General features: G+C 54.3%; 5 protein-coding genes across 16 annotated transcripts; 3 read left to right on the top strand and 2 right to left on the bottom strand.

The window, feature by feature from the left end:
* Positions 1–230: 230 nt before the first annotated feature.
* On the bottom strand, positions 231–7,767 carry MCM7 (minichromosome maintenance complex component 7). Of its 2 annotated transcripts, none has more exons than XM_057747690.1 (15): positions 7,617–7,767; positions 6,365–6,444; positions 5,877–6,041; positions 5,587–5,711; positions 5,332–5,512; positions 4,868–5,005; positions 4,413–4,562; positions 4,107–4,221; positions 3,885–4,016; positions 3,518–3,601; positions 2,831–3,224; positions 2,451–2,534; positions 1,678–1,846; positions 794–903; positions 231–604 (listed from the first exon to the last, which is right to left on the bottom strand). In XM_057747690.1, exons 1-15 carry the CDS (start codon positions 7,645–7,647, stop codon positions 403–405), a joined length of 2,160 nt encoding a protein of 719 aa, XP_057603673.1. In that variant the 5' UTR covers positions 7,648–7,767; the 3' UTR covers positions 231–402. The 2 variants fall into 2 exon arrangements, with proteins under 2 accessions (XP_057603673.1, XP_057603674.1); XM_057747691.1 differs by lacking the exon at positions 7,617–7,767 and adding an exon at positions 6,955–7,111.
* On the top strand, positions 7,750–16,881 carry AP4M1 (adaptor related protein complex 4 subunit mu 1). 9 transcript variants are annotated; one of them, XM_057747694.1, is made up of 15 exons: positions 7,756–8,121; positions 8,223–8,311; positions 8,660–8,766; positions 8,846–8,942; positions 9,075–9,185; positions 9,274–9,354; positions 9,909–9,971; positions 10,070–10,136; positions 10,241–10,294; positions 10,421–10,527; positions 10,629–10,723; positions 11,071–11,115; positions 11,350–11,400; positions 11,541–11,652; positions 11,789–12,319. In XM_057747694.1, exons 1-15 carry the CDS (start codon positions 8,064–8,066, stop codon positions 12,017–12,019), a joined length of 1,368 nt encoding a protein of 455 aa, XP_057603677.1. In that variant the 5' UTR covers positions 7,756–8,063; the 3' UTR covers positions 12,020–12,319. The 9 variants fall into 9 exon arrangements, with proteins under 9 accessions (XP_057603675.1, XP_057603682.1, XP_057603680.1 ...); XM_057747695.1 differs by having other exon boundaries at positions 7,761–8,121; positions 11,827–12,319; XM_057747692.1 differs by having other exon boundaries at positions 7,750–8,121; positions 10,241–10,527.
* On the bottom strand, positions 12,255–20,709 carry TAF6 (TATA-box binding protein associated factor 6). Of its 3 annotated transcripts, none has more exons than XM_057747688.1 (15): positions 20,465–20,709; positions 16,876–17,091; positions 16,697–16,783; positions 16,417–16,570; positions 16,168–16,224; positions 15,962–16,081; positions 15,589–15,734; positions 15,413–15,490; positions 15,196–15,297; positions 14,903–15,085; positions 14,440–14,514; positions 14,191–14,316; positions 13,474–13,647; positions 12,967–13,164; positions 12,255–12,825 (listed from the first exon to the last, which is right to left on the bottom strand). In XM_057747688.1, the coding sequence occupies exons 1-15, from the start codon at positions 20,564–20,566 to the stop codon at positions 12,445–12,447; spliced, it is 2,199 nt and encodes a 732-aa protein (XP_057603671.1). In that variant the 5' UTR covers positions 20,567–20,709; the 3' UTR covers positions 12,255–12,444. The 3 variants fall into 3 exon arrangements, with proteins under 3 accessions (XP_057603671.1, XP_057603670.1, XP_057603672.1); XM_057747687.1 differs by having other exon boundaries at positions 20,444–20,709; XM_057747689.1 differs by lacking the exon at positions 20,465–20,709 and adding an exon at positions 19,087–19,975.
* Positions 20,710–20,764: 55 nt separating this feature from the next.
* Positions 20,765–25,247, top strand: CNPY4 (canopy FGF signaling regulator 4). The gene is made up of 6 exons (XM_057747703.1): positions 20,765–20,994; positions 23,060–23,186; positions 23,285–23,381; positions 23,622–23,744; positions 24,249–24,366; positions 24,459–25,247. Exons 1-6 carry the CDS (start codon positions 20,880–20,882, stop codon positions 24,611–24,613), a joined length of 735 nt encoding a protein of 244 aa, XP_057603686.1. The 5' UTR covers positions 20,765–20,879; the 3' UTR covers positions 24,614–25,247.
* A 153-nt stretch (positions 25,248–25,400) lies between these two features.
* Positions 25,401–26,988, top strand: MBLAC1 (metallo-beta-lactamase domain containing 1). The gene has a single exon (XM_057747702.1). It carries the CDS (start codon positions 25,881–25,883, stop codon positions 26,694–26,696), a length of 816 nt encoding a protein of 271 aa, XP_057603685.1. The 5' UTR covers positions 25,401–25,880; the 3' UTR covers positions 26,697–26,988.
* Positions 26,989–27,675: the final 687 nt, after the last annotated feature.

Here is a 27,675-nt window from a genome sequence, read left to right on the forward strand (position 1 = left end):
GGGGAGGTATTCCTCAGCTACGGCAGCACTGTTTACCTACAGGGAGATATGTGCCTAAACCCCAGGAGGCAAAGGTACTAGTGTCCATACTTTTTTTGAGACTAAAAACTGGAGACCCAGTGCAGTCTCTGCAACAGTGCTCAGCAGGGAGAACAGGAACTCCCCTCGTGGCTGGAATAAGGCAAGCGTAAAAGGAGAAGACAGGAATCTAGAAAACTCAAAATATCCTATTTTAACAGAAGGCAGCAAATCTACAAACACTTTATTAGCAAAAAGAATGAGTAAAACAAGTGCAGCCTGGGAAAAAGGGGATCCTCCTTTCCCCTCAAGGCATCATTAGACCTTTAAAGGAAGGGGGATTAGGATGGTAGGCAAGGTAGATCCTAGTGTCAAGCAACTGGATCACACGAAAGTGATCCGTGTCCGGGCAGTATTGACCTGCCACACGTTTAGCTCCTCATACTCATCCAGGGCTGCCTGGAACTGCGCAGGTGTGAAGCCACGGGATACGCAGCGCTGCTCCGCCTCGGAAAACCGGACACTTCGGCCCTCTGAGACCAACTCACGGACAGTGGCAAATATAACATCTGCTGGTCTCTGGGTCCTGAAGGAAACAAGCATGGGTGTGTAAGGTCAGGGTACAACAGCAACACCCAGTCTCAACAGAACAGCAGTGGTCAGCGTTAGAATTCTGAGGCCAGCATCACAGACGTGGGGATGCACAAGCCACAGGATAAGTTTTCTGCTCAAGGAGATCAAGGTGACTCCTGGCATCCTTCACTAACCCACTCACCTGGCTGTTTGCCCCTTGTCACCCAGAAGTGAGTCCTTGGACATCTCCATTAGCCGTATGGCTTCATTCACATCCTCCTTCTCCACGGTGTCCACCATTCGCAGACGTGCCTAAGGGGAAGGTAGGGAGAGATGGGAACGGGAGGAGGGAGATGGAACAAAGTCAGGGACCCCCCCCACCCTGCTCCACCCTTTAAGATTGGGCAACCCATGTGTTCCTACTCACAAAGGAGTAGAGGCCCCCTCCCCACCCGCCAAGCATCCGCAGTGTGGGGCCGGCACTGTCAGACCGAGACAAGTGCAATGCCCAGGGCAGCGTCCAGCAATTGCCCAAGTCTCCGCCTCTCAACACTGGCCAGTCCCGGTGTTCAGCTGTCCTGTGAGGGAGACCAGACCCTTCTGAACTCCACTGGGCTCCCCACCATGACAGATGGAGCTTGGGGAGCTCAGCCAAGAAGGCGACTGGCAGAGAGTAGTGTCCCTGGGGCTCGGGAAGTGCTAGCTCAGCAGTAGGTCAGGTAATCACACTACCTGCACGAACAGCACTTTGGAGCCCCTAGGACTAAGGTCCAAGATGTGAGGACAGAAATGAAGGTTCCTAGCACAGGATCTAGGACATAGGAAGTGAAGTTAACCCACCCACCCCCCTCAGTGAGGTGTGAAAAGCAGGGAGAAGGCCTTTCCCTCCGTGAACGCTGGGAGTGCCCTGCTGGAGCAGCAAGTACCCACAGTGCGGTAGCACAGAGAGGACACTATCTGCACTGTCAGCACTTTAGCCCCAGCAGGGCCTAAGTTGGAGGGAGGAGGCAGCAAGAGAGGCCACGCTAAGGCAGGCTGCCCAGGAGAGCCCAAGCAGGCCATCCTCCAGGACAGACTGGCACTCACCAGAGCAGTGGACAGTCGCAGGATAGCCAGCAGAGTCCGGGCTGAAGTATAGGTGGCATCCTTGCTAGCCCAAGCCTCTCGCCTCATCTCCACGTACGCTGCTGTGATGTAGTCGGCCAGAGACTCTGGCACCGTGGGCTGCTTCTCACGGCACATAGCTATGTAACGTCTGCGGGAAAACAGGAGAGAGAAGTGCACAGAGCACGTTTTTTCCTGCAGTATGAGTTTTCTATTTAGGAAAACTTATGGGGAAGAAGGATTTCTTGTTAAGTAGAAAAAAAATTATTAGATGATTATTTGCTTGCTTAAACACTGATGGATTTCTCCAAACACAGCATTTCAAGTTATCCCCAACTTTTTAGGAAAATGGCCTTTGCACGAATATGACAAATCCACCTGTCTTAAGAGACAGTTTTGTTAACTTCAAGAGAATAGGTAAAAGGGAAGAAAAACTTGAGGAATCCCTGGGAGGCCTTGGACAGACTCCGTGGAGAAAACAGTGCTATTAAGTATCCATGCAGCAGAATCCTGCTTTGCCAAAAACCTGAACCTGTCTCAGCCCTGAGTCGGGCAGGTGGGGTATGTGGTATGAAAGGCAGGTTCTAGGCTATGGTCTCCTGTGGCCAGGCTGGGGGTACCAAGACTCTCACTATTCTCAGACCCAGGACATATGGTAGGAGGAGTGAAAGCTTTTTAAGAGACGCACGTGCAAGCCAAGACACTGCCAGCCGTGGCGCCTGGGGAAGCACACCAGTCCTCATGCACTCACCTACCTCATAAGCTTCATGTCCAAAGGTTCAAACTGGGCGGGGGGCTGCCGGCTGTGCTGGTGCACATAGGTGATGTGCTGGGCCAACCTGGGAAGAGGGGAGGCAAGTTGGGAACCCTGTCTTTTTGGTGCTACATGCCACACCCCAACTCTACATGTTGCCCTTACTCCCCACCACAGAGCCCAGCAGGGACAAACTTTCCCATTAAAGGATCATCAGCATTTCAACCCTGACCCACTCTAAGAACTGTGGACCGGCTCCGGCGGAACAAGTGGAAGGTTTTGGAGTTTCCATGAGCAGACAGTGAGGGGCTTTCCAATTTCTCCTCCCTCCCCAGAGACTGTTACTGAGGGGTGTCTCCTGGAGTGCCAGGCTGCATTCACCTCAGGTCATTGTCTCGGTCGGGCCGGTCCTGGATCAGCCAGAGGAGGTCAAATCGGGAGAGCAGCGCAGCAGGAAGCTGTATGTTCTGCTCCAAGCTGCGGCGAGGGTTGTAGCGTCCATAGGCGGGGTTGGCGGCAGCCAGGATGGAGCAGCGGGCGTTGAGCGTTGTGAGAATGCCCGCCTTGGCAATGGAGATGGTTTGCTGCTCCATGACCTCATGGATGGCCGTGCGGTCCGCCTCCGCCATCTTGTCAAACTCATCAATGCAGCACACGCCCTGGTCAGCCAGCACGAGGGCGCCACCCTCCAAGGTCAGCTCTCCACTCACAGAGTCTCTCAGCACAGCTGCTGTGAGCCCCACTCCGGAGGAGCCGCGGCCTGTCGTGTACTGGCCTGAACAAAAGAGTCAGGAAGAGGAAATAAAGAGGCATGTTTAGGAAGAGGGAAGAGAACAAGGGAGCAAAAACGGGGCAAAGGACAGAAGAAACAGGGCCAGTGAGGTGTGGCCTGTACTGCACTGCTCTACTGACCCAGCCAGGCCTTCCTGAGGCGGCTGCAGATCTGTGGGTGGTGGCGCTGAGCACACACACCTCCACTCCCCAACCCTCCAGAAGAGAACAAACACGGAAGCACGGTGGTCCCAACTCCTGTCCTCAGTCTGCCTCTCCCAGGGTCTGATTACTCACTGCGGGGGGCCAGGCGGTCAATATAAGACAGGAGCTGAGACTTGGCCACACCAGGATCCCCCATCAAGCAGATGTTGATGTTGCCTGAAGGAAGAGAAGGAAGCCTGAGTGACTATTCCTTCAATGCACGCTATCCAAGTTTGAGGTCTGCCCCCACCATGCCCAGCACCATTTCTTCTTCTTTTTTTTTTTAAATTTATTTATTTATTATTTGGGGGGGGGGGGGGGGTACACCAAGTTCAATCAGCACCATTTCTTCTAATCCCGCCCTGTGCCCATGAAGCCAAGACGCTGGCCCTTTTATTCTGTGGCCCATGGGACACTGGTCCTGTTCATCCACCCTTTCTTCCTGAATGCTTCCACTCACCCCTGATTTTCATGCCTCGAGGAGACTGGTCCACCCCTCCCACCAGCAGGAGCAGCAATGCCTTCTTCACATCTTCGTGTCCATATATCTCTGGGGCAATTGAGGCTGCCAGCTTTTCATAGAAATCCTCCTCTGTGGGAAAGGGAAGACTGAGAGTATTTTCTGGGGGAGAAAAGTGCTAGGAAGAAACTCACATTCCCAGTCTTTCCCCTGACCCCTCACCTGCAATTTGCCTCAGCTCCTCCCTGCTCAGCTCTCCAGCCCCAGACTCATCATCCTCACTCTTACTCATCTTCACAATCCGATGGGCTTCCAGGTAAGTTTCCGAGAGTAAACCCTTGGACAGGAAGATGCCAGGGTATGAAAGAAGTTCTTTAACTTGCCCATCCACGTGATTCCCTCAGGAGTTCCTGACCAAACCTCTCGTTTTGTTTTGCTACTGACATTTTTCTCTGTGGGGTTGTTAAGAATAAAGGAATGAAGAGGAAAAGGGAACACCATCTTTTCATTTTAAACTCCCTTTCTTACCTGGACCATCTGTCTGAACCCAGTGCTCAGAATTGGTAAGAAGATACCGGTGACACTGACGTGATCCCCGGGCTGGGCAATCCTTGTGTTCTCCCCTTCTACCAGCACCGTGATGCTGCGAGGGATATTTCCCACGGGAACTTGGTCACTCTGGGGGAGAAGGGTACATGAGGCCTCCAAGGACTAACCTCCCCTCCCAAGACACACCACTCTTTCACTTCCTAGCCTGCTCAGCCTCACACAAGCCAAAAGGAGGGAAGCTGAGCTCTCCTGTACCTCTTCCCAACTCAGTCAGAAAGTTCCAGTTAAACCTCCCTGCTGCTCTTGGTGACTTCTCTGCCTCAGCTCCTCTTTTGTTCTACTTTCTTCCTTCTACCCTGTCAGTGACTACAAGAATCCAATGGGCTCCGAAGCTCTACCTTCCCTGGACACTGGACCACATACACCCAACTCACATGTTCTTGCATCTTCATCTCTTGGAATTTGATGAACTTGGAGCCACGTGTCTGTAGATACAGCCGCCCTCCTGAGCGGTTGGTCTGGCACTCCTGGCTCGGGCACATGATCAGAGGCATGAAAGTGGGAGACTGGATCTAGAATGTAAAACATGAAGCAACAAAGGAAATCATAAGGAAATGAGCCCCTTAGAGGCAGTGCCTTAATTACAGTGCTCTTTGCTGCAGACACCATGGAACTTTTGAGAACGTTTTAAACTATTCTTGGTGGGTATCAACAGACACAAAAAAACATAGCATGGATGGAAAAACCACTCAATACTAGAGAAAAGAATGAAAGGTGAACACGCAGACACGTTTTACAATAAACAAAGAAAACAGTAGACGGATATCAGCAGACAAAATTAATTCTTACAGAAACCACTAAGAGTTAAACGCATTCCTGTTCGTTGCTCCATACATACCGGCTGGTAGGTCTCTGCCCCACACTGGTCACAAGTGTAAGTGGCCACCACCATTCTGGGTTTGACTTCAGAGACGCGAGTGACAATTCCACGGACTGTTACCAATTTCCCCACAGAGTCAGCCCGTACTTCCCGGATCACACGAGGCTTGTTACTGCTGGGGCCTTGAAAATACAGCTCACTAAGGGAGAAAACAGTCATCAGCAAGGTTCTGGGGATCAAACCCCCACACCCTTACCCACCGAGACCACTCACAATCTGCGCATGAGCTCAGGAGGGTACTGGTTCTGGGGGCTCCGGGCTGCCCCCGGGTCCCGGCTCCGCTGCTCCATCATCAGCCGGTGCTCAATGTAAACATCCAAGACATCTTTGTTTACCACCTAAGGGAAAAAGAATAGAGATAGTAAAAATGTCAGAATGGGGAAAAGAGGGCATAAAGAGTGCCAGGCAGAAATCACTGCCTCCTTTCTGTCAGCGTGGAATGCATTAGTACCCAAGACACTTCTCGAAAGAAACCTTAGTTCCGTGCCCTGCATTTTTCTCACCTCCCTCTCCTTGTACTGAGGCAGCAGCTCTTGTACAGCATCAGCGAAGAGCCTAGCATAGCGCTTGGTGTTCTCGCAAATTGAATCCACCAGCTCAGGGTCATCCTCGGCTACATCATCTAGATCTACGTACACTGCCACTTGCTCTCGATGAGCCAATCGAACCTGGGGTGGGGAAGAGATGGCCACGGGGTCAAGTTTACCTTGCCAGTGTTCACAAGCAAAAATCCGTCACTGTGAGCTCAGCACACAGGTTCCAGGCTCCACATGGGAGAAAGAACAGTGTGAGACAGAACAAGACTCACCTCTCAGCCCCGCAACCCATACAAATACCTTAATTATTGTGAATGTAGTAATACACAAGTATCAGGTATAGTGCTAAACACATCACTTACAAAAAATTGTATTTGCTAAAATAAACCAGGCCACCCACCTCTTATAGCTCCTCAAATCATCGCCCCATTTCCTCCACCTGACCTTAGACTTACCAACTGGTTCCCATACTTGAACTGCTTCTTGCCAAATTCATCATCCTGGTAAAACTCTTGTAGGAACTTCTTCACCTTGTCTACAAGGAAAGTGTAAAATCGTGAGGATCAATCTTTCTTCGGATACCTTACTGCAAATCCCTCTGATAGAAATCTAAGAAACTTACTGCCACTTAAAATGAGATCTGTGAACAAACTAATTAAACTAACATTCAAATAAGCCTACCTAATTCTCCCCAAACAAGGCAGAACTCCTCTTAACAAGTCAGTTTTGACCTAGGGAAGAATAAGTGGCCCGGGGCAGTTTAGAGTATTACCCAACAGTCTAGCCCCAGGGGAATTCCGCTTTCTTAGTTAGAAACCTCCGTATCCTTTCCTAAGGGCCTCCCACACCCGGCAACCCACTCAGGTCTCAAAATCCTCAGCTTTTCTTCTACGTTTCTCAGTCCCCTTTTCTTTCGGTCCCGGGAACCGTTGCTCTCACTGGGATCTCCGCCACCAGGCCCGTCCTCCGCCCCACCCCCTCTCCCGCCACTGCTTCCGCTCTTAGTAAACAAAGAAGCACATGGGCCCAGAGGCTGCCGCCTCACCGCCCGGGATTCCTCCGCCCAGGGCGGGAGCCCGTCCGGCGATTGGCCGGCTCGCCAAGGGCCACCCCGTCACACCCCGCCACTTCTTCCCTAGGCGTCCCGATAAGCCCCTCAATTCCAGGCACGCCCCCACTCTCAGTATCTCTCTCCGGGGCCACCGCGCGGAAGGACACTGTTTACACACGACACTCCCTCCGCGGCATCGCGCAACTTCCGTCCGCCTTCACTTCCGCCTGGAGGTGGGCCTTGACGTGGCCAATCCCGGCGCGCAGCGGCCCGGGCCCGCCCGCCCCTCGGGCGCTCCGAGGGCCTAGGAGGGCGGAGGGAAGCGCGCCCGAGGGAGCCTATCCCTGAGCCTCTGGCCGGGTCCCCTGAGATCCTGATCTCTCCTAGGCGCGACCCTTTCCTCTGGAACATCCAGCCGGGGTGTCCGCCCCCCCCACGACCCTCACTCCTCTCCCGGACACGGGTACCAGCTTCTCCCCGACCTCGGCGCCCCGTGCGCGCCTCAGGCACCGTGTGCCTCCACCCCACCCCCTCCCGACCCTGCCTCCGGCCTCGCACGCCGAACCCGGCCCCCCCGGGACCCCAGCCCACACCCACAGGTGTTGGCCAGGAAGTTTCCCGCGCAGGATGCCCCTCCTACACTCGCAGACCCTCACCTTTCTCGAGCGCGTAGTCCTTAAGTGCCATTGCTGCCGAGGGCTGTCCGGCAGCAGTTGGCGGGCTCGGAGCTCTCACTCCCCCGGCAGCAAAAAACGTCCGCGCGGCGGACTGCGGCCGACCAACCGAAATTGGCGCGAAACGTCGCCTCCCACGTGACCAGCGCCGCTACGTGTGGGCCAATCGGAGAGGAGGCCCTCCGCCCCTCCCACTCGCCGCGGGCCCCAGCCTCGACCAATCAACGGGCGAATCCGGGCTGAGTGACGGGGAAGCGGTGCGGGTGTCAGGAGGGAAAGGCTGGGCGAGGCTGGGCTGGCGCCGGGTTTCCCGCGGTCGGAGGAGAATCGCTCTTAAAGGGCCAGCCCACTCGCGTCCTTTTGTTCCGGGGCCGCAGGGCGGGGCAGGCCCAACTTTCGCAGTTTCCTGGTCTACTCTCCAGAACGGCCATGATTTCCCAGTTCTTCATTCTATCCTCCAAGGGGGACCCGCTCATCTACAAAGACTGTATCCTTGGCCAGCGGGGCGGGGGGGAGGGGCTGGGTGGAACCAGTGCCCCCGAGCCAGACAGTATCACCAGCTCCTTAGCTGTCCTTCCACCCGGTCAGTCCGCGGAGACAGCGGCGGCCGGGATGTGGCCGAGCTCTTCTACCGGAAGCTGACAGGACTGTCCGGAGACGAGTCTCCGGTTGTCATGGTAACCACTGGCGGGGTGGGGGGGTCGGAGGGGGGGCGCCTCCTCCCACGTCTGTTTCCCCGAGAGCTTCCAGTTGGGGGGTGCGTTCCTCCAAATAATGGAAGTTTATTGAACACTCACAAGGCACCAGGCACAGCTCCTCACACGTCTCAATCCTCAGTCACTCTGCAGTAGGTACTATTATTAACTCCATTTACACTTTAGGAAGCTGGGCCCTGGGGGGGGGTTCGTGTGTGGCCCAAAGTCACGCCGCTAGTAAGTAGGGGAATCAGGATACCAGCCCAGGTTTCATGGGCCAAGAATCACAACTCTCTCTTCCTAACGCTTTTTTCCCCGCCTCTGCCTCAGCATCATGATGATCGTCATTTTATTCACATCAGACACAGCGGCCTCTATTTGGTGGCCACGACTTCAGAAAACATTTCTCCATTCAGCCTCCTAGAGCTGCTGTCCCGGTGAGGAGGGCAGGGCTGGGCGCCCGGGCATGGGGGTCAGAAAGGAGGAGGGGATGCACACTCTGTTCTGTTCCCGCAGGCTAGCCACGCTCCTGGGTGATTACTGTGGCTCCCTGGGTGAGGGGACCATCTCCCGCAATGTGGCTCTGGTCTACGAACTCCTGGATGAAGTGCTGGTGAGGTCCAAGTATGCCCCTCCCTGTCCTCAGTTCCCTGAAGATGCACCTCAAGGTTGGGAGGCTGAGCCCATTCATTAAAACCCGTTACCCCCACTGACCACCCAAAGACTGTCCTTCCTTTGCTCCTAGGACTACGGCTACGTACAGACCACATCCACAGAGATGCTGAGGAACTTCATCCAGACGGAGGCAGTGGTCAGCAAACCCTTCAGCCTCTTTGACCTCAGCAGCGTTGGTTTGGTCAGTCCAGGGGCAGAGGCGGCCAAGATTGAGGAGGGTTATTGGGAAGTGTCAGATGTGAAGATTGATTGCTTTGGATGCTTTCCAGTTTGGGGCTGAGACGCAACAGAGCAAAGTGGCCCCCAGCAGTGCAGCCAGCCGCCCTGTCCTGTCCAGCCGCTCTGACCAGGTGAGGGAGGGATTTTTTTTTAATTGATTTATTGATTGGCTGCGTTGGGTCTTCGTTGCTGAGCGATGGCTCTACTTGTGGCGAGTGGGGGCTACTCTTTGTTGTGGTGTGCAGGCTTCTCCCTGTGGTGGCTTCTCTTGTTGTGGAACACAGGCTGTAAGCATTTGGGCTCAGTAGTTGTGGCTCACGGGCTCTAGAGCGCAGGCTTGATAGTTGTGGTGCGTGGGCTTAGTTGCTCTGTGCCATGTGGTATCTTTCCAGACCAGGGGTCAAACCCATGTCCCCTGCATTGGGAGGCAGATTCTTAACCACTGCACCACCAGGGAAGTCCCGAAGGAGGGATTGATGGGTTCAGATCCTCTCATTTTTCTCTGAGCCCCCAGAGTCCAAGATCCCAGCATATCTTTCCACCTCCCCTCGACATGGGTAATCCTTTTCTTTACCCTATGTCCCCACCTCAGGGACCCAGTCTCCACTGTCTTGTCCTTTCTGCCTTTCCACGTTAGAACACAGGCCAATCAATCTCCAACCACCAAATTCCTCTCTTCCCATAGAGCCAAAAGAATGAAGTGTTTTTGGATGTGGTCGAGAGATTGTCTGTCCTGATAGCCTCTAATGTAAGTTTGGGCCCCCAGCCTTGCGGCTGAGGATAGGTGGCATTTGGGAAACGCGTTGGGGAGGTCACGTCTGGGCACTGACCTCCTGCCACTCTCAGGGCTCGCTGCTGAAGGTGGACGTGCAGGGAGAGATACGACTTAAGAGCTTTCTGCCCAGTGGCTCCGGTGAGCAGCCTGCAGGCTGGACCAGGGTGGGGTTTGGGACAGGTTCCTTGGTGGCGTGTATAGTGGTATTTGGTGGTTTCTTCTGACGTTCTTTCCTCTGACAGAGATGCGCATTGGCTTGACAGAAGAGTTTTGTGTGGGGAAGTCAGAACTAAGAGGTGAGGAGAAAGTGGGTCTTTCTCTCCTAGGTAGAGGTCACTGTCAAAGGCTTCATGGAGGGAGGTTAAAGACAGAGTCCTATCCATTCCCAAAATGCAGGTTAGGAGAAGGATCTTTCTTTCCAGGTTATGGACCAGGAATTCGGGTGGACGAGGTCTCATTTCACAGCTCGGTACATCTGGATGAGTTTGAATCTCATCGAATCCTCTGCCTGCAGCCACCTCAGGGTGAGGTCAGGATCAGGCTGGCCTAGCATGTTGCATCTACCAAGGGGAAGGGAGGCAGTTCAAGTGTGAGGAGGCCAAACTCATCTCCGTTCCTCTCTGGTCTCAGCTGACTGTGATGAGGTACCAACTCTCAGATGACCTCCCCTCCCCGCTCCCCTTCCGGCTCTTTCCTTCTGTGCAGTGGGACCGTGGCTCAGGCAGGTGAGACCATTTCCCTGTTCTAGAAATTCTCTGGAGCCCAAGCCAACGTGTGTGTGTGTGTGTGTGTGTGTGTGTGTGTGTGTGTGTGTGTGTGTGTAATTTCCAAGACTGACTACGGAGGGGTGGGGTGGGGGGGCGGTACTGGCTCTGAGTTAGAAGAGGTCCCTCCCCCACGAGTGGACCCAGCTCCTTGAATGTAACGGCTGATGGAGTTGGGTGGATTTCAGCCCTTCTCTCTCCTTCTTGAGGCAAAACCCACACAATCACACATGGGGGCCCTGCGTGGGGGATGGTGAGATGCCAGTAGGATAGGGCCTGAGTTAACAATGTTGTACCCTCTCATCCAGGCTCCAGGTGTATCTGAAGTTACGATGTGACCTGCCCTCAAAGAGGTGAGTGGGGGTAGCTAAGCCTAGCGCAGCTACATAAGGTAGGAGACAATGCCAAGATACCTGCTGTTTCCACCTTCAGGTGTGGCCACCAGCCTCAGAATCCAGTTTAGAGGCTCTAGAGTTTGGGAAGGGGGCAGGGCATGGCACTCGTGTGGAACTTCAGTTGTGACAGTAATGAAGACGAGACAAGTCACGACCTTCCTGGGGCTGACCCTGTCCCTTTCTTCCCTGTAGCCAGGCTCTCAACGTCAGGTTGCACCTTCCCCTGCCACGGGGGGTGGTCAGGTGAGCATGTGTGCACTCTGGGCCTGCAGGTTGTCTGACCAGCTTCTCTGGACAACGGCACCGGGGGAGGAGAGTGGGAGCTGTGGGGTGGCAGGGGCTGACCCCAGCACCTTTCCTCACCTTTCCTCTCCCGACTCCAGCCTGTCTCAGGAGCTGAGCAGCCCAGAGCAGAAGGCAGAGCTGGGGGAGGGAGCCCTTCGCTGGGACCTGCCTAGGGTGCAAGGAGGCTCTCAGCTCTCAGGCCTTTTCCAGGTATCAGCTGCTGATTCTTGAAGGTCCTCTCCTCCCACCTCCACGTTCAGCCCTGGCCCATGCCTCCTAATGCAGTTGGTCGGTCAATGTGGTCAGCCTCCTGGCCCGTTGGCTCCCCTGCTCTCCTTCTTCTCAGGGCCTTCAGCACCTTCCCCCTGCCTCTGCCTCTCACAGATGGATGTCCCAGGCCTCCCTGGGCCTCCTGGCCAAGGCCCCTCCACCTCGGCTCCTCCTCTGGGGCTGGGCCCTGCCAGCCTCTCCTTTGAACTTCCCCGGTACACGTGCTCCGGCCTCCAGGTTCGCTTCCTCAGGCTGGCGTTCAGACCCTGCAGCAACACCAACCCCCACAAGTGGGTGCGACATCTAAGCCACAGCGATGCCTACGTCATTCGGATCTGAGGCTCCCAAGTGAGGACCTGGGCAGCAAAAGCGGTGGTCTGTGCCTCAGGAGAAGGACGATATTTTCTCTCCCGGCATCCTGGCCTGTGGCTTTGAATCTGGCTGAAAGAGTCCTGAGTCCTAGAGACCAGGGGGCTCCACGCTCCAAGGGTTCAACCCTCCCGTGGGATCTGACCCAGGAAGGATTGAGGTGGATCACAACCTAAAAATCAAACTTTTATTCTGAGGAACTGGCTGTACAATATCTAAAGAGAAGGTGACGTGGGGGAAGCTGACTATTACTTTCTTCCACCCAGCGTGTGTGTGTGTGTGTGTGTGTGTGTGTGTGTAAGAGAGAGAGAGAGAAGGGGGCAGATATACAGGGAAGAGAAGGTCGGCAGACATGTGACAGCATCAAGGCGCAGGTGGAGGGGAGCCAGATCCCGGGGGCTGTGAGCCATTAGCCTTTGGAGTCCCTGGTGCAGGAGGGGGACTCTCCCCAGCTTCTGGTTTTCCCCCGCAGAGGGCACTGCCCCCAAGTGGGGAGGGGGCTGAGGGTGGGGCAGGGGCTGGAGAAGGATGGGAGGTGGGTCCTCCTTTGCCCTCCCCCGCGGGGGGAAGAGAGACCACTATGTACTTCTGGACACTGCCAGGACCGGAAGGGGCAGTGCTAGGGGGCGCGGTTGTGGCAGTGGAGACCAGCTTGACGATGGGCTGCACGCTGGGGACGGTGGTGGTGACAGGAGAGGTAGTGGTGGAGCCTGAGCCAGGGGCCGAGGTGCTGAGGGACAGGACCTGGGTGGGAAGAAAGGCATGCTGCTTGCCTTGCACTCTCCCCACACCCAGGCTGGGGGTTACTTCCCTTGTTCCAACCAAATAATTAGTGACATGGTGACACAGTCCCCACCATCCCTGGTCCCGCATGGCTCCACGTACCTGTTGGGTGGATGAGGCACTGGAAGACGATGACATGACAATGAACTTGGTTGGGGGAGGGGAAGGCTGAGGCGGGGCAGCAGCTCGTGCAGACACCAGTGTCTGGACGGGCAGTGTGATGGAGCCGGGGACCTTCAGCAACCCAGGGGTCCGAGGGCCAGGCTGGGGGGCCTGTGAGAGGGTCAGCGTGGGCCGGGGCTGTAGGAAGAAGCAGGAAGAAAGTGTCACTGTCTACAAAAAACAGCAACTATAAAAAGAAGGGCTCCTTTTGCTCTTCCTCAGCGGGTCTCACTGGGGTTGGGGCATCATCACTAAGGGGGCCTAGATGCCCCCTAAGATGGCTGACTCGGGGCCCTGTGTTTTACAAAAGACAGTGTGTGAGCTCGCGCACAAGCACGTGGTGTCTGTGAGGCCTGCCTAGATGGGAACCACCCCCGCGTTTTCCTTTATTTCACCTCACCCTCCCTCTCCACTTGCTCACCCATCCTCTCCCAACCCTGTACTGACCTGAGTGATGGTCAGAGTGGTCCTGTTGACCTGCTGAGCCTGCAGAGCAGCCTGGGCCCGGGCCTTGACCACATGGGAGCAGAGGAGGGGCCCGAGGGACCCAAATTCTGCCCGATAGGCATCCTGATTGTCAGGTGGTGGGCGCAGCTTTGCCAGAACAGGGGCACAGTGTTTCTGCAGAGAGAAGGCAAAGAACAGCCAGGTAGAGGGAGGCTGGAGCTCTGAGAATCGTGATGGGGAAGGGGTGAACAAGGAGGTCACCCGTTGTTTCAGTGTGTTCCTGCTGGAGGCCAGGCTGTGCTGGGTCATCAGTGTGTAAGGAATGCTGTGGTTTTTCTTCACAGAGAACTTGGGCACCAGCTGGTGTGAGTGGAGAACTTGCTGAGTAATTACAGTGGTGATATCTAAGGGCCAGCCGGTCCACAGGGCATGTGCTTTGCACAGGACGGGGCAGAGTGATGCAGAAGCATCAGGGGCAGTGCAGGCTCGAAGTCCCAGGCTGAGAGTTAAAACTCTTATTTCTTACTTAACCCTGTAGTGCCTCAGTCTTTCCATCTGCAGAATACTGGAGTCTGAGGTGTGCTCTGAATATAAGAGGCAAAGATGGGATAAGTGAATGGAAGACGCTACATGCTTGCTAAACATTGTCCTTGTGTGTGTGTTGGTGGTGGAGGGGGGATAAGTGGGATGAAGCGGGGGAGGCCAGGGCTTTGTCACCAGGAGGAGGCTCTGCACGTGGTCAGCACCGATGCGGTCGATGTTGCTCAGCACAGGGCCATCCAGGACCCCGCGGATCCGCTCCCCCTCCTGCTGCAGCCGCGGCAGAATCAGTGTTTTAATCACCTGTTGGAGAAGGGGAGAAGCCAGGGCCCTGGGGTCACCACAGGGTCTCCCAGGCCAGAGGGCTGTTGCCCGATCTGACCTCACGATCCCTCCCCTCCCCCAGGGCTTCCCCCAGGGCCTAACGTCGTGTCCCAGCTCTGCCAGGCCTGCGATAGAGCCGTAGCGTGTTGTCCACGGGGTCTTCTCATCCACCCAGCTCTGTAAGGAGACAGAAAATAAACCCAAATAAAGGGGCATGAAAACTGCCTGATAAGGACCCAAGTCTCTCATATACACACTTTCCTTGTAAATCATTCAGACAGGACAGCTCCTTCCCGACCACCCCACCCCCCACCCTCCCCATAGTAGTTGATATTCTGACCTCTACCAACAAGGATTAGTTTTTCTTGGTTTTGAGTAAATGGAATCACACAATTAGGAAAACAAACAAAAGACAAAAGACACTACAGAGGTGGCTCAAGTCCCAGTCCCCATGCCCCTGCCCGGTTGCCCTTGTCTTCAGTGTCATCTCCTGCAGCCACACTGGTCTGGGCGAAGCTCTCATTGCTCTGGTGACTACCCGGGGTAGTGATGGGAAACGGCTCACCTTGGTGAAGGTCTTGGTGATTCGGGACTGGATGTTGTTAGTGGTTGTGCTGAAATGCTTGCAGATCTGGGCCACCAGGCGGGCGGCAAAGTCCCGGAGCGCCCAGTGATTGTCCACATCTGGCCGCAGGCACAGCTGTCTGCTCACGATGCAGGTCATCACAGCTGGGATCAACTCGTGCACCTAAGGGAGAAGCCTCGAGTCAGCTAACTGTGACAAGTGGTCTCCTTTGGGTGGCGGCAGAGTCCCCAGAGTCTGGGATGAGAGGTAGGCAGGCAGGCAGGTCCACTCACATATTTCTCTAGATACAGAGTAGGGTTGTCCATCAGCGCCTTCACCATGCGCATCAGGTAGATGAGCAGGGCCAGGTTGTTCTGCACCACGTTCACGCGCACCTGGTGGGGGGGGGAGAGACGTGATGGGGCAGCAGGACCCCTCCGAAGAGCTTCCTCTGCCGCCTCCTCACCCCCAGAGCCTCATCTTAGGTCCTGCCCTTCTGCATCCTCTCACCCCCTCTGAGATGAAGGTGCTGAAGCGCGGCAGCATCTGGTAGAGCCCTGGGTCTGTGGCGATGCTCTGCAGAGCCTCCTGTGGGGGGAGGGGAGCGGGTGAAGCGGGGGCCGACATGGTGGGGGGGGCGGGGGTTCTGCAAGGGGTAAAGGCAGGACAGGGCGGTGGGGCCTCACCGCTCTCTTGGCCTCACATGAGCCCACACAGGCTTCTGTGATCTCCTTGTAGTACAGCTGCTGCTCCACAGACAGCTCGTGGATGCTTCGGGGCTTCAGGCGCAGAGGGGCCCCCTCCAGCAGGGGTGGCGCCTTCTTCTCTTTCCCTGTGTGAATTGGGAAGACAGGTTTAGAAAAGAAAGCTCCAGAGGAGGCCTCAGCACCAGACAAACCTCAACCCTCACCTCCCCACCCAGGGAGACCCAGCTTCCCTTGGCCCTCTTGATCCTTTCTGGGGCTCCTGGCCTGAGGTCTGGCCCTTTGCGCTGACCTCACCCACTTCACAAATAACCATCTGGCTCTGGGGGAGGAGGTCTGGCCTGGCAGTACTGACCTTTGCCATCAGCTGGAGTGGCCCCTTGACCTTTGCCTTTCAAGGGGCCATCTTCCTCCTGACCTGGCTTGGCTGACTTCAGGGGCTCTGTGGCCTCAGCCTTCTGCTGCTCTTTGGGAGCTGGTGGGAAAAGCAGTCACAGCAGGAGGTGGAATGGGAGGAGGGAGAGGGGTGGGCACTGGGAAGTTCTTGAGAACTGAGATTACCTGGGGGTGGATTCTCTGGAATAGCTGGCTGGCAGCCTTCAATGCTCAACCAGTGAGCTGAGAGGAAGGAAGGTGTCAAGGTGAACCGCTGGGTGTGCACAGGAAGTCACTCCACACTAAGGGATGTGAGCTTTCCTTTCTGTTCCCCACCAGGGTCCTCACACTGAGGACTCCTTCACTTGTGCGCTTCGCTTCCTCACACCCATACACAACGGTCCTTCCCCCTCCTCCCCGTCCCCTCCCCCCAACCTTTGAGGCAGACGTCCAGGGGCACCCGGGGCAGAGGTGTATTGATGATGTCACTCAGATCAACCTCCTTCTCTTCATAGAAGTAAAGCTCCCGGCCACCACCAGAGGCGAAACGGAAGGGAATGAACTCCTGAGCATGGAAGCCATACAGTGGCTACAACAGGAGGGAGAGAGACACAGGGGTGAGAAGGGAGCCCGAGCAGGCGGGCATGGCTGGGGCAAATGCAGCGTCTGGGAGGTCTCTGCACCCTGCCCCCTCAGTCCTGCACTTCCCCATCACCTCGACGTTCTTCAGCTTCAGTGCATAGTCAATGTCACTGGTGGTGAGCTTCTGCCGCTTCCCCATGTGCATGAACTTCAAGGCATCCTAGGGGTGGGAGGACAGACGTCAGCCAGAGACCCTGGGGAGGAAGGCAGCCTGGGCAGTGTCCTCCATACAGTGCAGTGAGGCCAGAGTACCTGTGCAATCTCCTTGATGCGGTAGCTGACCTCATCTGTCAGCAGCTGGCAGGTCTCCTCCTGAATCTGAGCGATGCCCATGGACTCGGCCACCACCTTCATGGACTCCGAGGGCAGCACGGTGTTGCTCAGCTTCAGCTTCTTCTCCTCAGCCATTCTGGAACCCCTCCTCCCCTCCCCAGAAGGAAGATGCCCCAGGGCGGAGAGATGGAGACCCTGGCAGGGGGGTGAGAGGAAATGTGAGAGTGAGGCCCCAAGAAGAGGGGCTGTCCAGTCAGGAGAGGCCACAACAAAGGGAGCACAGTGGAGAGGTGAGCGGGGGAAGGGACTCGGGGGGCATCTTCTGTCCATCCCCATGGAGCAGCACCAGCTGAACAGGAGGAGGTAGCACTTGGACCCAATTCGACGCAATTTATTGAGCTCTGATTCTTTGCCAGGCGCCGTTCACGTGAGGTACAGTGGGATGATCTCAACTCTCAGCTGAGATCCCAGTCCCAGCACTACCTAGCTGTGTCACCTGGGCAAGCTGCTTAAATTCTCCCAGCTCTGAGTTTCTTCCCTGTAAAATGTGGAAAGTGGCTTTTCCCCTAAGGTGGTTAACTTGACTACCTTCATGTCTCTTTCCCCCTCTTGCATCACTATTCACGCTTGACAAAAATACAATATTGGTTAAATGCAACTCTCTCTGTCCGAGCCTATGTGCCCGTACAATTGAACATGATGAGAAAATATACAACCATCCTGACCAAGTGGCACTTTAAGTTCAGGGCTACGAACTTCAAGTGGGCCCTTAATGCTGCCTGATGGTCATACATCTCAGTGCGCTCAGCTTCCCTCTGTCTCATCTGACACCTCTTCTCCCTGATTTTCCGCCATCACAAGAGACCTCCCCAGGCTCTACCACCACTTCTACCTGGTGAGCACCACTGGCACCCACACGCTCTGCCTTCCCATCTGTTACTGTAGAGACTGTGGTCATGCCCCTCCCCATCGCTCCAGCATTCTCCCCATCTCCTGGCATTGTCAATTCCTCAACATACCAGATCTTTCCCATCAGCCTACAAAATGCAGTTATCTCTCCCATCTTCAAAAACCAAAACAGTGGTCCATCCATACCATGGAATATTTTTCAGCCTTAAAAGGGAAATTCTGATACATGCCACAACATGAATAAACCTTGAGAACATTGTGCTAAGTGAAATAAGAATAATACTGTATGGTTCAATTATATGAGGTTCTTAGAGTCAAATTCATAGAGACAGAAAGTGGAATGGTGGGTGCCAGAAGCAGGGGAGGGGAGAGGGGGAGTTATTGTTTAATAGGTACAGAGTTTCTGTTTTACAACATGAAAGGCGTTCTGGAAATGGATGGTGGTGATAGATGTGAATGTACTTAACGCCACTGAAGTGTACACTTTAAAATGGTTAACATGGTAAGTTTTACGTTATTTGCATTTCATAATTAAAAATTTAAAAAATCTTTTCTTTATTCCACTTTCTCTCCTAGCAATACTATGGGTTTGTTGGGTTTTTTTTATTTATTTTTTTGTTCTTTGCAACAAAACTCCCTGGAAGTCTTATCTGTTTCTAACTCCTCTCCTCTCCTTTCCTCTTGAACCTACTCGTCAGGCTTTTGATTCCACTAGGTCCCTCAAACCACTCATCAAGGTCATTGTGACTCTATATTGTCAAATCCAAAGTCCCCTCTCCTCCCCCATCTTGCTCTACCTCTTAGTTGCACAGGGCATAGTTGCCTGCTACCTTCTGGAAGCAGTCTTTACACCACTGCTACCCCACCTTCTCATGGTTTTCCTCCTACTTCACTGGCCACTCTATGTTTCCTCTGCCGGTTCTTCCTCTTCTCATCTGCTTGATGCTGGAGTGCCCTGGGCTTCATCTTTGTACAGCTATGAGCTATATTTATTCCCTTGGTGACCTCAACCATTCTCACAGCTTTCAGTATTGCTTATAGGCTGATGATGGCAAATTTATATATCCCCAGCCCAGAGCTTTCTTCTTAACTCCAGATTTGTATATCAAACTGGCTACTTAAAATCTCTTCTAAACCGAATTCCTGATGTCCCCCTTCCCACCTGCTCCAGCCTTGGCTTTCCCCATCTTCATAGCAACGTCATTCATCAGGCGCTCATTATGTGAGCTCTCACAAGGTGATCCAACCTGATCCTCCACTCCTACTGTGTGGCCAGCTCACCATCATCTACCCCGTGGGGAACCTCAACAGCCTCCTGAACAAGGTCTTCCTGCTTCCATCCTTGCTCCCCGCATCTATTCCCAACCCAGCAGCCAGAGTGATTCTGTCAAAATAGAAATCAGATTGGGTCATTTCTCTGCTCAAAAACCCTGGACTGGCTCCCAATGTGCCACAGAGTAAATATGAAATCCTTACTACAGCCTACAAGGTCCTTTGTGATTTGCTCTCTCCCCATCACATCTCTGACCTCCTTTCCCTCTTCTTCCATGTTGATTCAGCCCCACTGTCCTCCTCACAATTCAAACCTGCCAGGCATGCTTTTGCTTTACGGCCTTCGCCTGGAATGCTCTTCCTCAGATGTTCCTTGGTTGCCTATTTCCGTCACCCTGTTTAATACTGCACCCCACCCCCACTCTGTTTTTTTTAAAAATTCCCATGGAATTTAACATCTGCTAATACATATTGTGTTACTTCTTATTATTACCACCACATCTCCCCTTCCCAAGCTATGTGCACAGAGACCTTTGTTATGTTCACTGATGTATTTTGAGACCCCAGACTGGTGCCTGAGACACACTAGATACTTGATAAATATCTCTTGAATAAGTGAATGCGTTGTAAGGCTTAGACATTAGGTGCTCACTAAACCACTACTATCAGATGAACAAGATATCGGCCCAAGCTTGGAATCTACTTTGTGGCCAAAAGGAAAGCGGCTCGCTTGAAGCTGGCATTAGGAAGATTAATGGCAAAAGTGTTTAGAGCTGCCTGCGAGGTGTAGGTGGGGGGACGGGTGTGGGCCTGATGGAGGGGCAGGAAGATGGGGGTGAAAAACAAGTCAGTTCTTCTCAAACCATCCCAGGTCTCCTCCCCCGCTTTTATAAGTCTTATCTGAAGGGAACACATTTATTCAACACATACTTTGTGCCTGGAGCCGGGAATACAGGAGGCGGTCTTGTCCCAGTTCCCTGGCGAACTCCTACAAATCCTTCAATACCCCGCGATACCCTCTGCCAAGTAAAGGTTCATAAAAGACGCCACGGCCTCAGGAAACCTCAGGTCAGTGGAGTCTGCAAGAAGGCTTCACAGGAGATTAACTTGACCTAGATCCGTGGAGCACTTTCCCCAGCAGGGAAGCGGATCGAAGGTCCCCAGGCAATGGGTGCTGCGCGAAAGGAGATCCCACCTCATCCCCCCAACATCCCTTCAATGCAAACACAGAGTCCCCATGCGCACGGACATACAACCAACCGTCCTCCTCCGGGTCCCCACACGGACCCTTCAAAGGGTCTAGTCCCGGGTACCACTCAGACCCACCCCCGCCAGCCGAGCCCCCAGCGCAGAAAAAGCCTCTCACCGCCGCCAAAGCGCCGCTCACCCGGCGCTCGGCGCCATGTTGGCCCCGCCCCCTCCGGGAGCAGGTCCTGGCAGAGACCGAGAGCAGGGCACTGCCCCTTCCCCGAGCTGGAATAAGCCCCATAGGCTCACGGCCTGAAATAATATAAAAATGCTGTCTCTCTGCTACGCGTAAGGAGACACCCTCTTGCTGTAATTACTTCAGTTTATTCCTTCACTATTCGGCGGCCAGGACCTTCGGGAGGCGCCACAAAACCAGGCGGGGAAGCCCGGAGTGCAGCGAGGCCCCGCCCTCTTTCGGGCCGGCACTGCGCGTGCGCCTCCCGCGCCAGGCTGGATTAAAGTTGCAGCCGACCGCCTCGGGATTTAAAGGGCCCGCTGCCTGCCCGAAGTTGGTTTGAAGGCAAGGGGTGGCTGTTTGTGGACGACACTTAGTCATGGGGCCTGTGCGGTTGGGAATGTTGCTTTTCGTTTTGACTGTGTACAGTGTTTGGGCTGGGACGCCGAAGGAAGAGGACGATGACACAGAACGCTTGCCCAGCAAATGCGAAGGTATCTAAAGGGAGTAGCCCCTATTCGCATCCCTGTGCCCCACCTCCTTCGTCCGGGCCAGATTAAATGGACATGATAGGGTGGGTCACTCGACCTCCTTGAGGACCTGAGGGAGGTTCTGATGGAGCCTGGTGGAATTCGAATGGGGTGAGGGAGGGAACGCGTAGCGCTACCCCAAAACTATGGCACTACAATTCCCATGAGACGTCCAGAGGGAGCCCGCTTTTTCTTGCTGGTTTGAGCCCCCAATGGTTTGTGGGAATTGTAGTTCAGAGACTATGGGCCCAGGACCGCCCACTCTACTGAGCATCGTGTGTGTGTGTGTGTGTGTGTGTGTGTGTGTGTGTGTGTGTGTGTGTGTGTGTGTGTGTGTGTGTGTGTGTGTGTGTGTGTGTGTGTGTGTGTGTGTGTGTGTGTGTGTGTGTGTGTGTGTGTGTGTGTGTGTGTGTGTGTGTGTGTGTGTGTGTGTGTGTGTGTTCCTCCATGCCACCAGACCTAAATCTGAAGAGCTGGCAGGAGTGGGGTGTCAGGCTCATTACCTTGTGGACATCCTCTGCTCCACCCAGGCAGAGACGCTTCAAAACTATAGGCCCGGCACCCTCCTGAGGGGGTTTGGGAATGAGTAAACCAGACTTTGAAGCTCATAAAAGAAAGAGGAGGCCACACAACTGGGAGAGGTTCACCATAATTGTAAGGCTTTGCAGAGGGTGTGCAATGCATGGATTTTACAGCCAGCAGCATCTTCTGTGGCTGCATCACCTGTGGGGCCCAGCTGGGAGGGAGCACTTCACAGCTGAGTCCTCGAGTGCCCTGGTTCCCTAGTTTGTTGCCTTCCTGGCTTTAATTTCTTCTGGGATTCTTTTCCCCTTCGCCTCACTCCACACTGCATTTCAGTATCAAAAACAATGTTCCTCATGGCTTGGTCCTAATCTCTCCTCTCCTTTCATTTGTGTCCCCACTCTTAACTCCCTACACCTGTCAGTTTTTCTAAACACAGACTCAACTGTGTCATCCTTGCTTTAACACCTCTTCAGGCCTCCTGCTGTGATGAGAATGCAGCCAACGTTTTTAGTGTAGCATCCAAGTGTTTGTTGTCTGGCTTCCATCTTTCTTGTATTTCCATACCCCACCTCCCATCCCCAAAGCAGCCATGCTTCAGCCATATTGAACTTCTCAGTGGTCACTGAGCCTGCCTCATCCTCTCGCACCTCTCTGCCTTTGATATTGTTTTTTCCCTTTGCCTGGAATGATCCTTGCCCTTCTGTATTTGGTTCTTCAAGACCCAGTTTAAATGTCACCTCCTTTGGAAGCCTCCTTCCTTATCTGTCACCTCCCACTGCATTGGAGGGAAGGAGAGTACCTGTGTCTCCTTGGTCCTAGCATAGTGCCATAGGCATATTTGAGACACTTTTGTTACTTGTCCCTGTGTTCATTTTGTTTGGCACTTATGTATAGACCACTCCTTTTCTTGGGACCCACTGGTGTTGGGAAGACGGTGGTGGAAGAGACGCAATGGTCATTCTTAGGGAAATCATGGGCTAGTAGGAAGTCAGTGAATGACCATTTAATGAATTTTGCATTTCCTAGTGAGATTGTTTCTTGGTCTTAACCCCGAGTGTAGGGTCCATTACACAATATCGTCATCATCTTTTTATCTGTCCCCAGAGACATCGGCAGTGTGCTGCGGATAGGGATCATGGGTCTTATAGCTCTCAGTATTGCTATTGTGCATCCAGAAAGAGCTCAGTAAATAACTGTGGAAAACAGCAAACACTTTTGCAGTGCTCAACACGTCCCAGGCACTATTCTAGGGGCTTTACATAGATTGACTGAATCCTCACCACACCCCTGTGAAGGAGGTGCTATTATCTTCATTTTAGAGGTGAAGAAACCAAGGCACAGCAGGATCGTTACCCGACTACTAAGTGGCTGAGTCAGGATTCCAGCCTTGCCAGGCTGGCTTCAGGACCTGCGCCTATAACCACTGTGCTCTGCTGCTTTTGCTCATCTTCAGAAAGAGTTGCTGGTATGTTTGTTTGTCTTTCATGTCCCCTTGGACATCTAGTGTGTAAACTGCTGAGCCTGGAGCTACAGGAAGAGCTGAGTCGCACTGGCCGATCTCGAGAGGTGCTGGAGCTGGGGCAGGTGCTGGACACAGGCAAGAGGAAGAGACACGTTCCTTACAGCGTTTCGTGAGTCCTTCTAGATGTTCCTCCACCTTCCAATCCTCGAAGGAGCCCTGGGAACACCCATGGCATCCAGGGAGTCTTTGTTTCCCCTCTTCCCACAGAGAGACAAGGCTGGAAGAGGCTTTGGAGAATTTATGTGAGCGGATCCTGGATTACAGTGTTCATGCTGAGCACAAGGGCTCACTGAGATACGCCAAGGTTAGACTCTTCTCCAGGGCAGGATCCCACCTTTCAGAAACTACAACCTGTATCCCCAGAGATCCTCACAATGTCTGCCCATCTCCCCCCAGCCCTGGAGTGTCCCCTCCCCATCGCAGACTCCCTCATCTCATCCCTTTGGAACTCACTGGAGTCTCCAGTAGTTGACAAAGCTGATAAGGCAAAAAGGGGAGGAGGTGGGGCAGTGGGCTGGGCTGATCTCAAATTCCCATCTCTCAGGGGCAGAGTCAGACCATGGCAACGCTGAAAGGCCTGGTGCAGAAGGGGGTGAAGGTGGATCTGGGGATCCCTCTGGAGCTGTGGGATGAGCCCAGCGTGGAGGTCACGTTCCTCAAGAAGCAGGTAGGATAGGATACTGCACTGCCCAGGGAGGTGAGAAGGGAACCTGAGAGGGGAGCTAGATCCTAGGGAGGTCCATCTTTGAGCAGAGGAGGGCCTCTGCCATTGACTGAAGTGGGCCCAGGAGCATATCAAGAAGTAATAATGGAGGCTAATAATACCTACTGCCACTTACTGAGCACCTACTTTGTGCCCAATTTGGGGCCACTTACTTTCTAGCTGCTGCTTCATTTTACCCTCACAACAACCTGATGTGGTAGGTACTATTACCACTTACCGTTTTAAAGGCAAGGAACTGAGACTTGGAGTTTAATAATTTACTTGGCAGAGTAGGTGCTGGTAAATGTCTATTGAATGAATGAGGAGCCCACATCTAATAAGTCAAGTTTAACCTCCTGGCTCCTTGCCTCTCCAAAATGGGGTGGGGAGACAGGGAGTAAAGAGTAGAGAGGAGTGTCTGCAAAGGCCAGCAGAGCAGCTATCCTTTTGACCCTTCCACTTGACCAGTGTGAGACAATGCTGGAGGAGTTTGAAGATGTCGTGGGAGACTGGTATTTCCACCATCAGGAGCAGCCCCTACAGCATTTTCTCTGTGAAGGTCATGTGCTCTCAGCTACTGAAACTGGTAAGCCTGGGGGCTGGTCCATTTCTTGCCAGGCCACAACCTCCCCTCCCCCCAGAACCAATATATAAATTGTTTTCTTTCATCCAATCTAGCATGTCTACAGGAAACTTGGACTGGAAAGGAGAAGATTGTAGATGGTCAAGAGAAGGCAGGAGAGGAGGAGGAGCAAGATCAGGAGGAAGAGGAGGAGAAGGAGGAGATAACTAACATGCCAGGCCACCCCAAGCATGACCCAGAGGATCTGTGACCCTTGCCTTTGAGCCCCCAGGAGGGACAGGGGTCATGGAGAAGAGCCCTCTGAAGTTTGAGCTCTCCCTGCCCCACAGCTTTAAGAGTGTGTGTATGTGTGAGTGACCCCACCCTAGAGCTTGTAGCTCCTCTCTCCCATGTGGTCTCAGGCAGGATCCTGGTGGTGCAGCATGGCATGGCCATGGGGAGAAAGGTGGGAGCAGTAGGTGGAAGCCCGGCCTCAACAGATGAGTCCTCTGTCTGCCATTTAGCCCCTTGTCAGGTGTGTGTGGTGACATTATTGAGATATTTAAATATCTCCACTACTCCCCGCCGGACCCAGAGGTGAGCATGGCACAGGAGCAGTGGACTTTGGCAAAGTCACTTTGCCCCTCGAGGGCCTCTTTTTAGACTCTTGTAACAAAGAAGCCAGACGGACATTCTCTATGACCCATATAGCTGCTGGCGTCTAGGAGGCTATATGCCAACAATCTGTGAATGGGAAGGGGACACTGGATGGGGATGGGGCAATACTGATGTTAGGTGGGGTAGACACTTGGTCTACTTCATATTAATTTCACCGAGGGACCACCATGTAATATCAAAGGTGCCAAATTTTCTATAACGCTAGTAAACTTTTTTTTTTAATATCAGCTGGGCCCCAAATTTCAAACAACTGCCGCGCACACATCATAGCTGGCCAGTACGGCAGCGCTCAGTAAATAGAGCCATTGGCTGCCGTCCTCTGAGAAGCCAAAGGTGCTTTGCAATTTTGCAGCCCAAGGAGGCTGACAGGGATCAGCGGACTGAGATCGTTTTCAGGCTTGGGTGTGAGCAGCCCCCGTCTGCGCATGCCTTAAAACGCGCCGGAATTCAATTCCCTGAGCGGCGCCGCTAGGGCCGCCATATTTGGGTTACGGGTGCTCGCAGAGGACAAACTTCCTCTCGTTTTGCCGGTGTCTCCTCTTCCCTCGGAATGAGGCAAGACTTAAGAGAGGCGCTAAAACTAGGTCCAAGGTAGAGAGAGGCTCCGGTTAGAGTGAAGGAAATAACAAGGATCTTCCCGGAGAATGGCGGTTGAGGACCTCACACGCGAGACGCTGAGGGACGGGCGGAGTTTCGCCGAAGTTCAGTTGGGCGATGCCAACTTAAGGGTGTGAGCGGGGTGGCAAGGAACTGAGATTTGGAAGGAACTACTCGGCGGAGGCCGGGAGAGTGGGAACCCGAAGGGAGCGGACAGTCGCCCACAGCCCCACTTCCTTTCCCCAGCGCGTCCGTCTCCGGCCATGAGCGGGCTAGTGCGCACCGAGCCGCTGCGCGGGGAGCCTCCTCTGCTGGTGCCCGGCGACCGCTACTCTGTGGTGGTTTTGCTGCAGGGCTTCGCGGAGCCCGAGGGGGTCGGCGACGCCGTGCGCGCCGACGGCTCTGTGACCCTTGTCCTGCCCCAGGCCTGGGGCCCGGCCTCCAGCCACCGAGAGCCCCCGCCCGAGGGCCACGAGGCGAAGACCGCCCTGGAAGAGGCGGCCCGTGGCCCCATCCTCGTGGACACCGCGGGCCCCTGGGCTCGAGAGGCGCTCCTGGGGGCCCTGGCGGGGCAGGGCGTGGCCCCGGGAGACGTGACTCTAGTGGTGGGGACCCACGGACACTCGGACCACATCGGGAACTTGGGGCTGTTTCCCGGGGCGGCCCTGTTGGTCTCGCACGACTTCTGCCTCCCCGGGGGCCTCTACCTCCCCCACGGGCTGGGTGAGGAGCAGCCACTGCGATTGGGGCCGGGACTCGAGGTGTGGGCCACGCCGGGCCATGGTGGCCAGCGAGACGTGAGCGTGGTGGTGGCTGGCACGGCCCTGGGTACCGTCATGATAGTGGGCGATGTGTTTGAACGCGAGAAGGACGAGGACTCGTGGCAGGCGCTGAGCGAAGACCCGGTGGCCCAGAAGCACAGCCGGAAGAGGGTCCTAGGCACTGCCGACGTGGTCGTGCCTGGTCACGGAGCCCCCTTTAGGGTGATCAGGGAAGCCTTGGCGCCAGAGACAGAGGGTCTGGGGAACAGCCGACCAGAACTCATGATCGGCGACAAGGAGCCCATGGTGCATCGATAAAACCCAGCCTTGACTTGATTCCTTTCAGGGACCCCAGGCCCCAACCCCCCAGACAAGGAACTGGCGTCTAGGACATGAGAGAACGTGTTAGAGAGGACTCCTGGGTAGTCACTTCCAGCCTTCCCAGGAGGCCAGTTCTACAGCGAGGACAGAGTGCTTTGGTCACTGCTGTCACCAATACCACTAGGACCAAGGACTTGGCTCAGCTGTGCGCCACATCTTGGGCTTCATTAGTAAAATGGGAGAATGTTCTTGGGAGAGTTCCAAAATAAAAGTGAAAACTGCATTGAAAATCATACTGCCCTTCAATTATACTCCAATTAAAAAAGAAAAAAAAGTCATACTGCCCTAATGTAAACCTGAAGCATTCCTAGTGATTATCATGCAGATATAACCCAGCACCTGCAACATGGGGACACCTTGGTGAAACATCGGCTGTTTGTTTCTCAGAGGAGGCAGGTTGCTGAGAGAAGGTGCAGGGCAGAGAGATGTCATTTTAGTTAGTGAATGCTTGTTAGCACACCTGCAGTGTCGCAAGCACAGCTCTAGGTCACGGGGATACAGCAGTGAGCAAGCCAGACAAACTCAAGGAGACAGGTAAATAATAATAGTAGGAAACCTAATAATTACAGGTTCTAGTTAGTGATATGAAGAAAAAGCAGGGTGAGAAGGTGATAGAGTGCTGGGGTGGGAGAGTGGTCAGGAAAAGCCTCTGAGGTGACGTTTGATGAGAGAACTGAATGAGAAAAAGCCAGCCTCTCGGTGGTGGTGGGGGGGGTGCGGTCTGGGAGAGGGGCATTCCAGGTGCTGGAGCAGCAGGTATGAAGGCCCTGGGGCAGGCTTGACCTACTTGAGCAGCAGGGAGACCTTGGGGTTGGGTTGCAGAGTGCCAGGGAGGAGCGGCAGTAAATGAGACTGCAGAATTAGGCAGCGCCATCTTGCAGGGCCTTGGTGACCCTGGTGAGGGGGTTGGATTTGT

This window comes from Hippopotamus amphibius, chromosome 9 (assembly GCF_030028045.1).
Source record: "Hippopotamus amphibius kiboko isolate mHipAmp2 chromosome 9, mHipAmp2.hap2, whole genome shotgun sequence".
Taxonomy (NCBI): domain Eukaryota; kingdom Metazoa; phylum Chordata; class Mammalia; order Artiodactyla; family Hippopotamidae; genus Hippopotamus; species Hippopotamus amphibius.

What these genes read in the sequence shown, in the direction of transcription:
- MCM7 (XM_057747690.1), bottom strand. Translation starts at nt 7,647, where the DNA reads ATGGCACTTAAGGACTACGCGCTCGAGAAAG. An exon ending in CCTGAGCTCATGCGCAGATT is followed by an intron (nt 5,513 to 5,586) that starts GTGAGTGGTCTC and finishes TTTCTCCCTTAG; the next exon opens with TGAGCTGTATTTTCAAGGCC. An exon ending in GGGCAGAGACCTACCAGCCG is followed by an intron (nt 5,006 to 5,331) that starts GTATGTATGGAG and finishes TTTACATTCTAG; the next exon opens with ATCCAGTCTCCCACTTTCAT.
- AP4M1 (XM_057747692.1), top strand. Translation starts at nt 8,064, where the DNA reads ATGATTTCCCAGTTCTTCATTCTATCCTCCAAGGGGGACCCGCTCATC. An exon ending in AACTCCTGGATGAAGTGCTG is followed by an intron (nt 8,943 to 9,074) that starts GTGAGGTCCAAG and finishes CTTTGCTCCTAG; the next exon opens with GACTACGGCTACGTACAGAC. An exon ending in CTGTCCTGATAGCCTCTAAT is followed by an intron (nt 9,972 to 10,069) that starts GTAAGTTTGGGC and finishes TGCCACTCTCAG; the next exon opens with GGCTCGCTGCTGAAGGTGGA.
- TAF6 (XM_057747687.1), bottom strand. Translation starts at nt 20,566, where the DNA reads ATGGGGCTTATTCCAGCTCGGGGAAGGGGCAGTGCCCTGCTCTCGGTC. An exon ending in TCCAGAGAATCCACCCCCAG is followed by an intron (nt 16,082 to 16,167) that starts GTAATCTCAGTT and finishes TTTTCCCACCAG; the next exon opens with CTCCCAAAGAGCAGCAGAAG. An exon ending in CACTCCAGCTGATGGCAAAG is followed by an intron (nt 15,735 to 15,961) that starts GTCAGTACTGCC and finishes CAATTCACACAG; the next exon opens with GGAAAGAGAAGAAGGCGCCA.
- CNPY4 (XM_057747703.1), top strand. Translation starts at nt 20,880, where the DNA reads ATGGGGCCTGTGCGGTTGGGAATGTTGCTTTTCGTTTTGACTGTGTAC. An exon ending in CACGTTCCTTACAGCGTTTC is followed by an intron (nt 23,187 to 23,284) that starts GTGAGTCCTTCT and finishes CTCTTCCCACAG; the next exon opens with AGAGACAAGGCTGGAAGAGG. An exon ending in GCTCTCAGCTACTGAAACTG is followed by an intron (nt 24,367 to 24,458) that starts GTAAGCCTGGGG and finishes CATCCAATCTAG; the next exon opens with CATGTCTACAGGAAACTTGG.
- MBLAC1 (XM_057747702.1), top strand. Translation starts at nt 25,881, where the DNA reads ATGAGCGGGCTAGTGCGCACCGAGCCGCTGCGCGGGGAGCCTCCTCTG.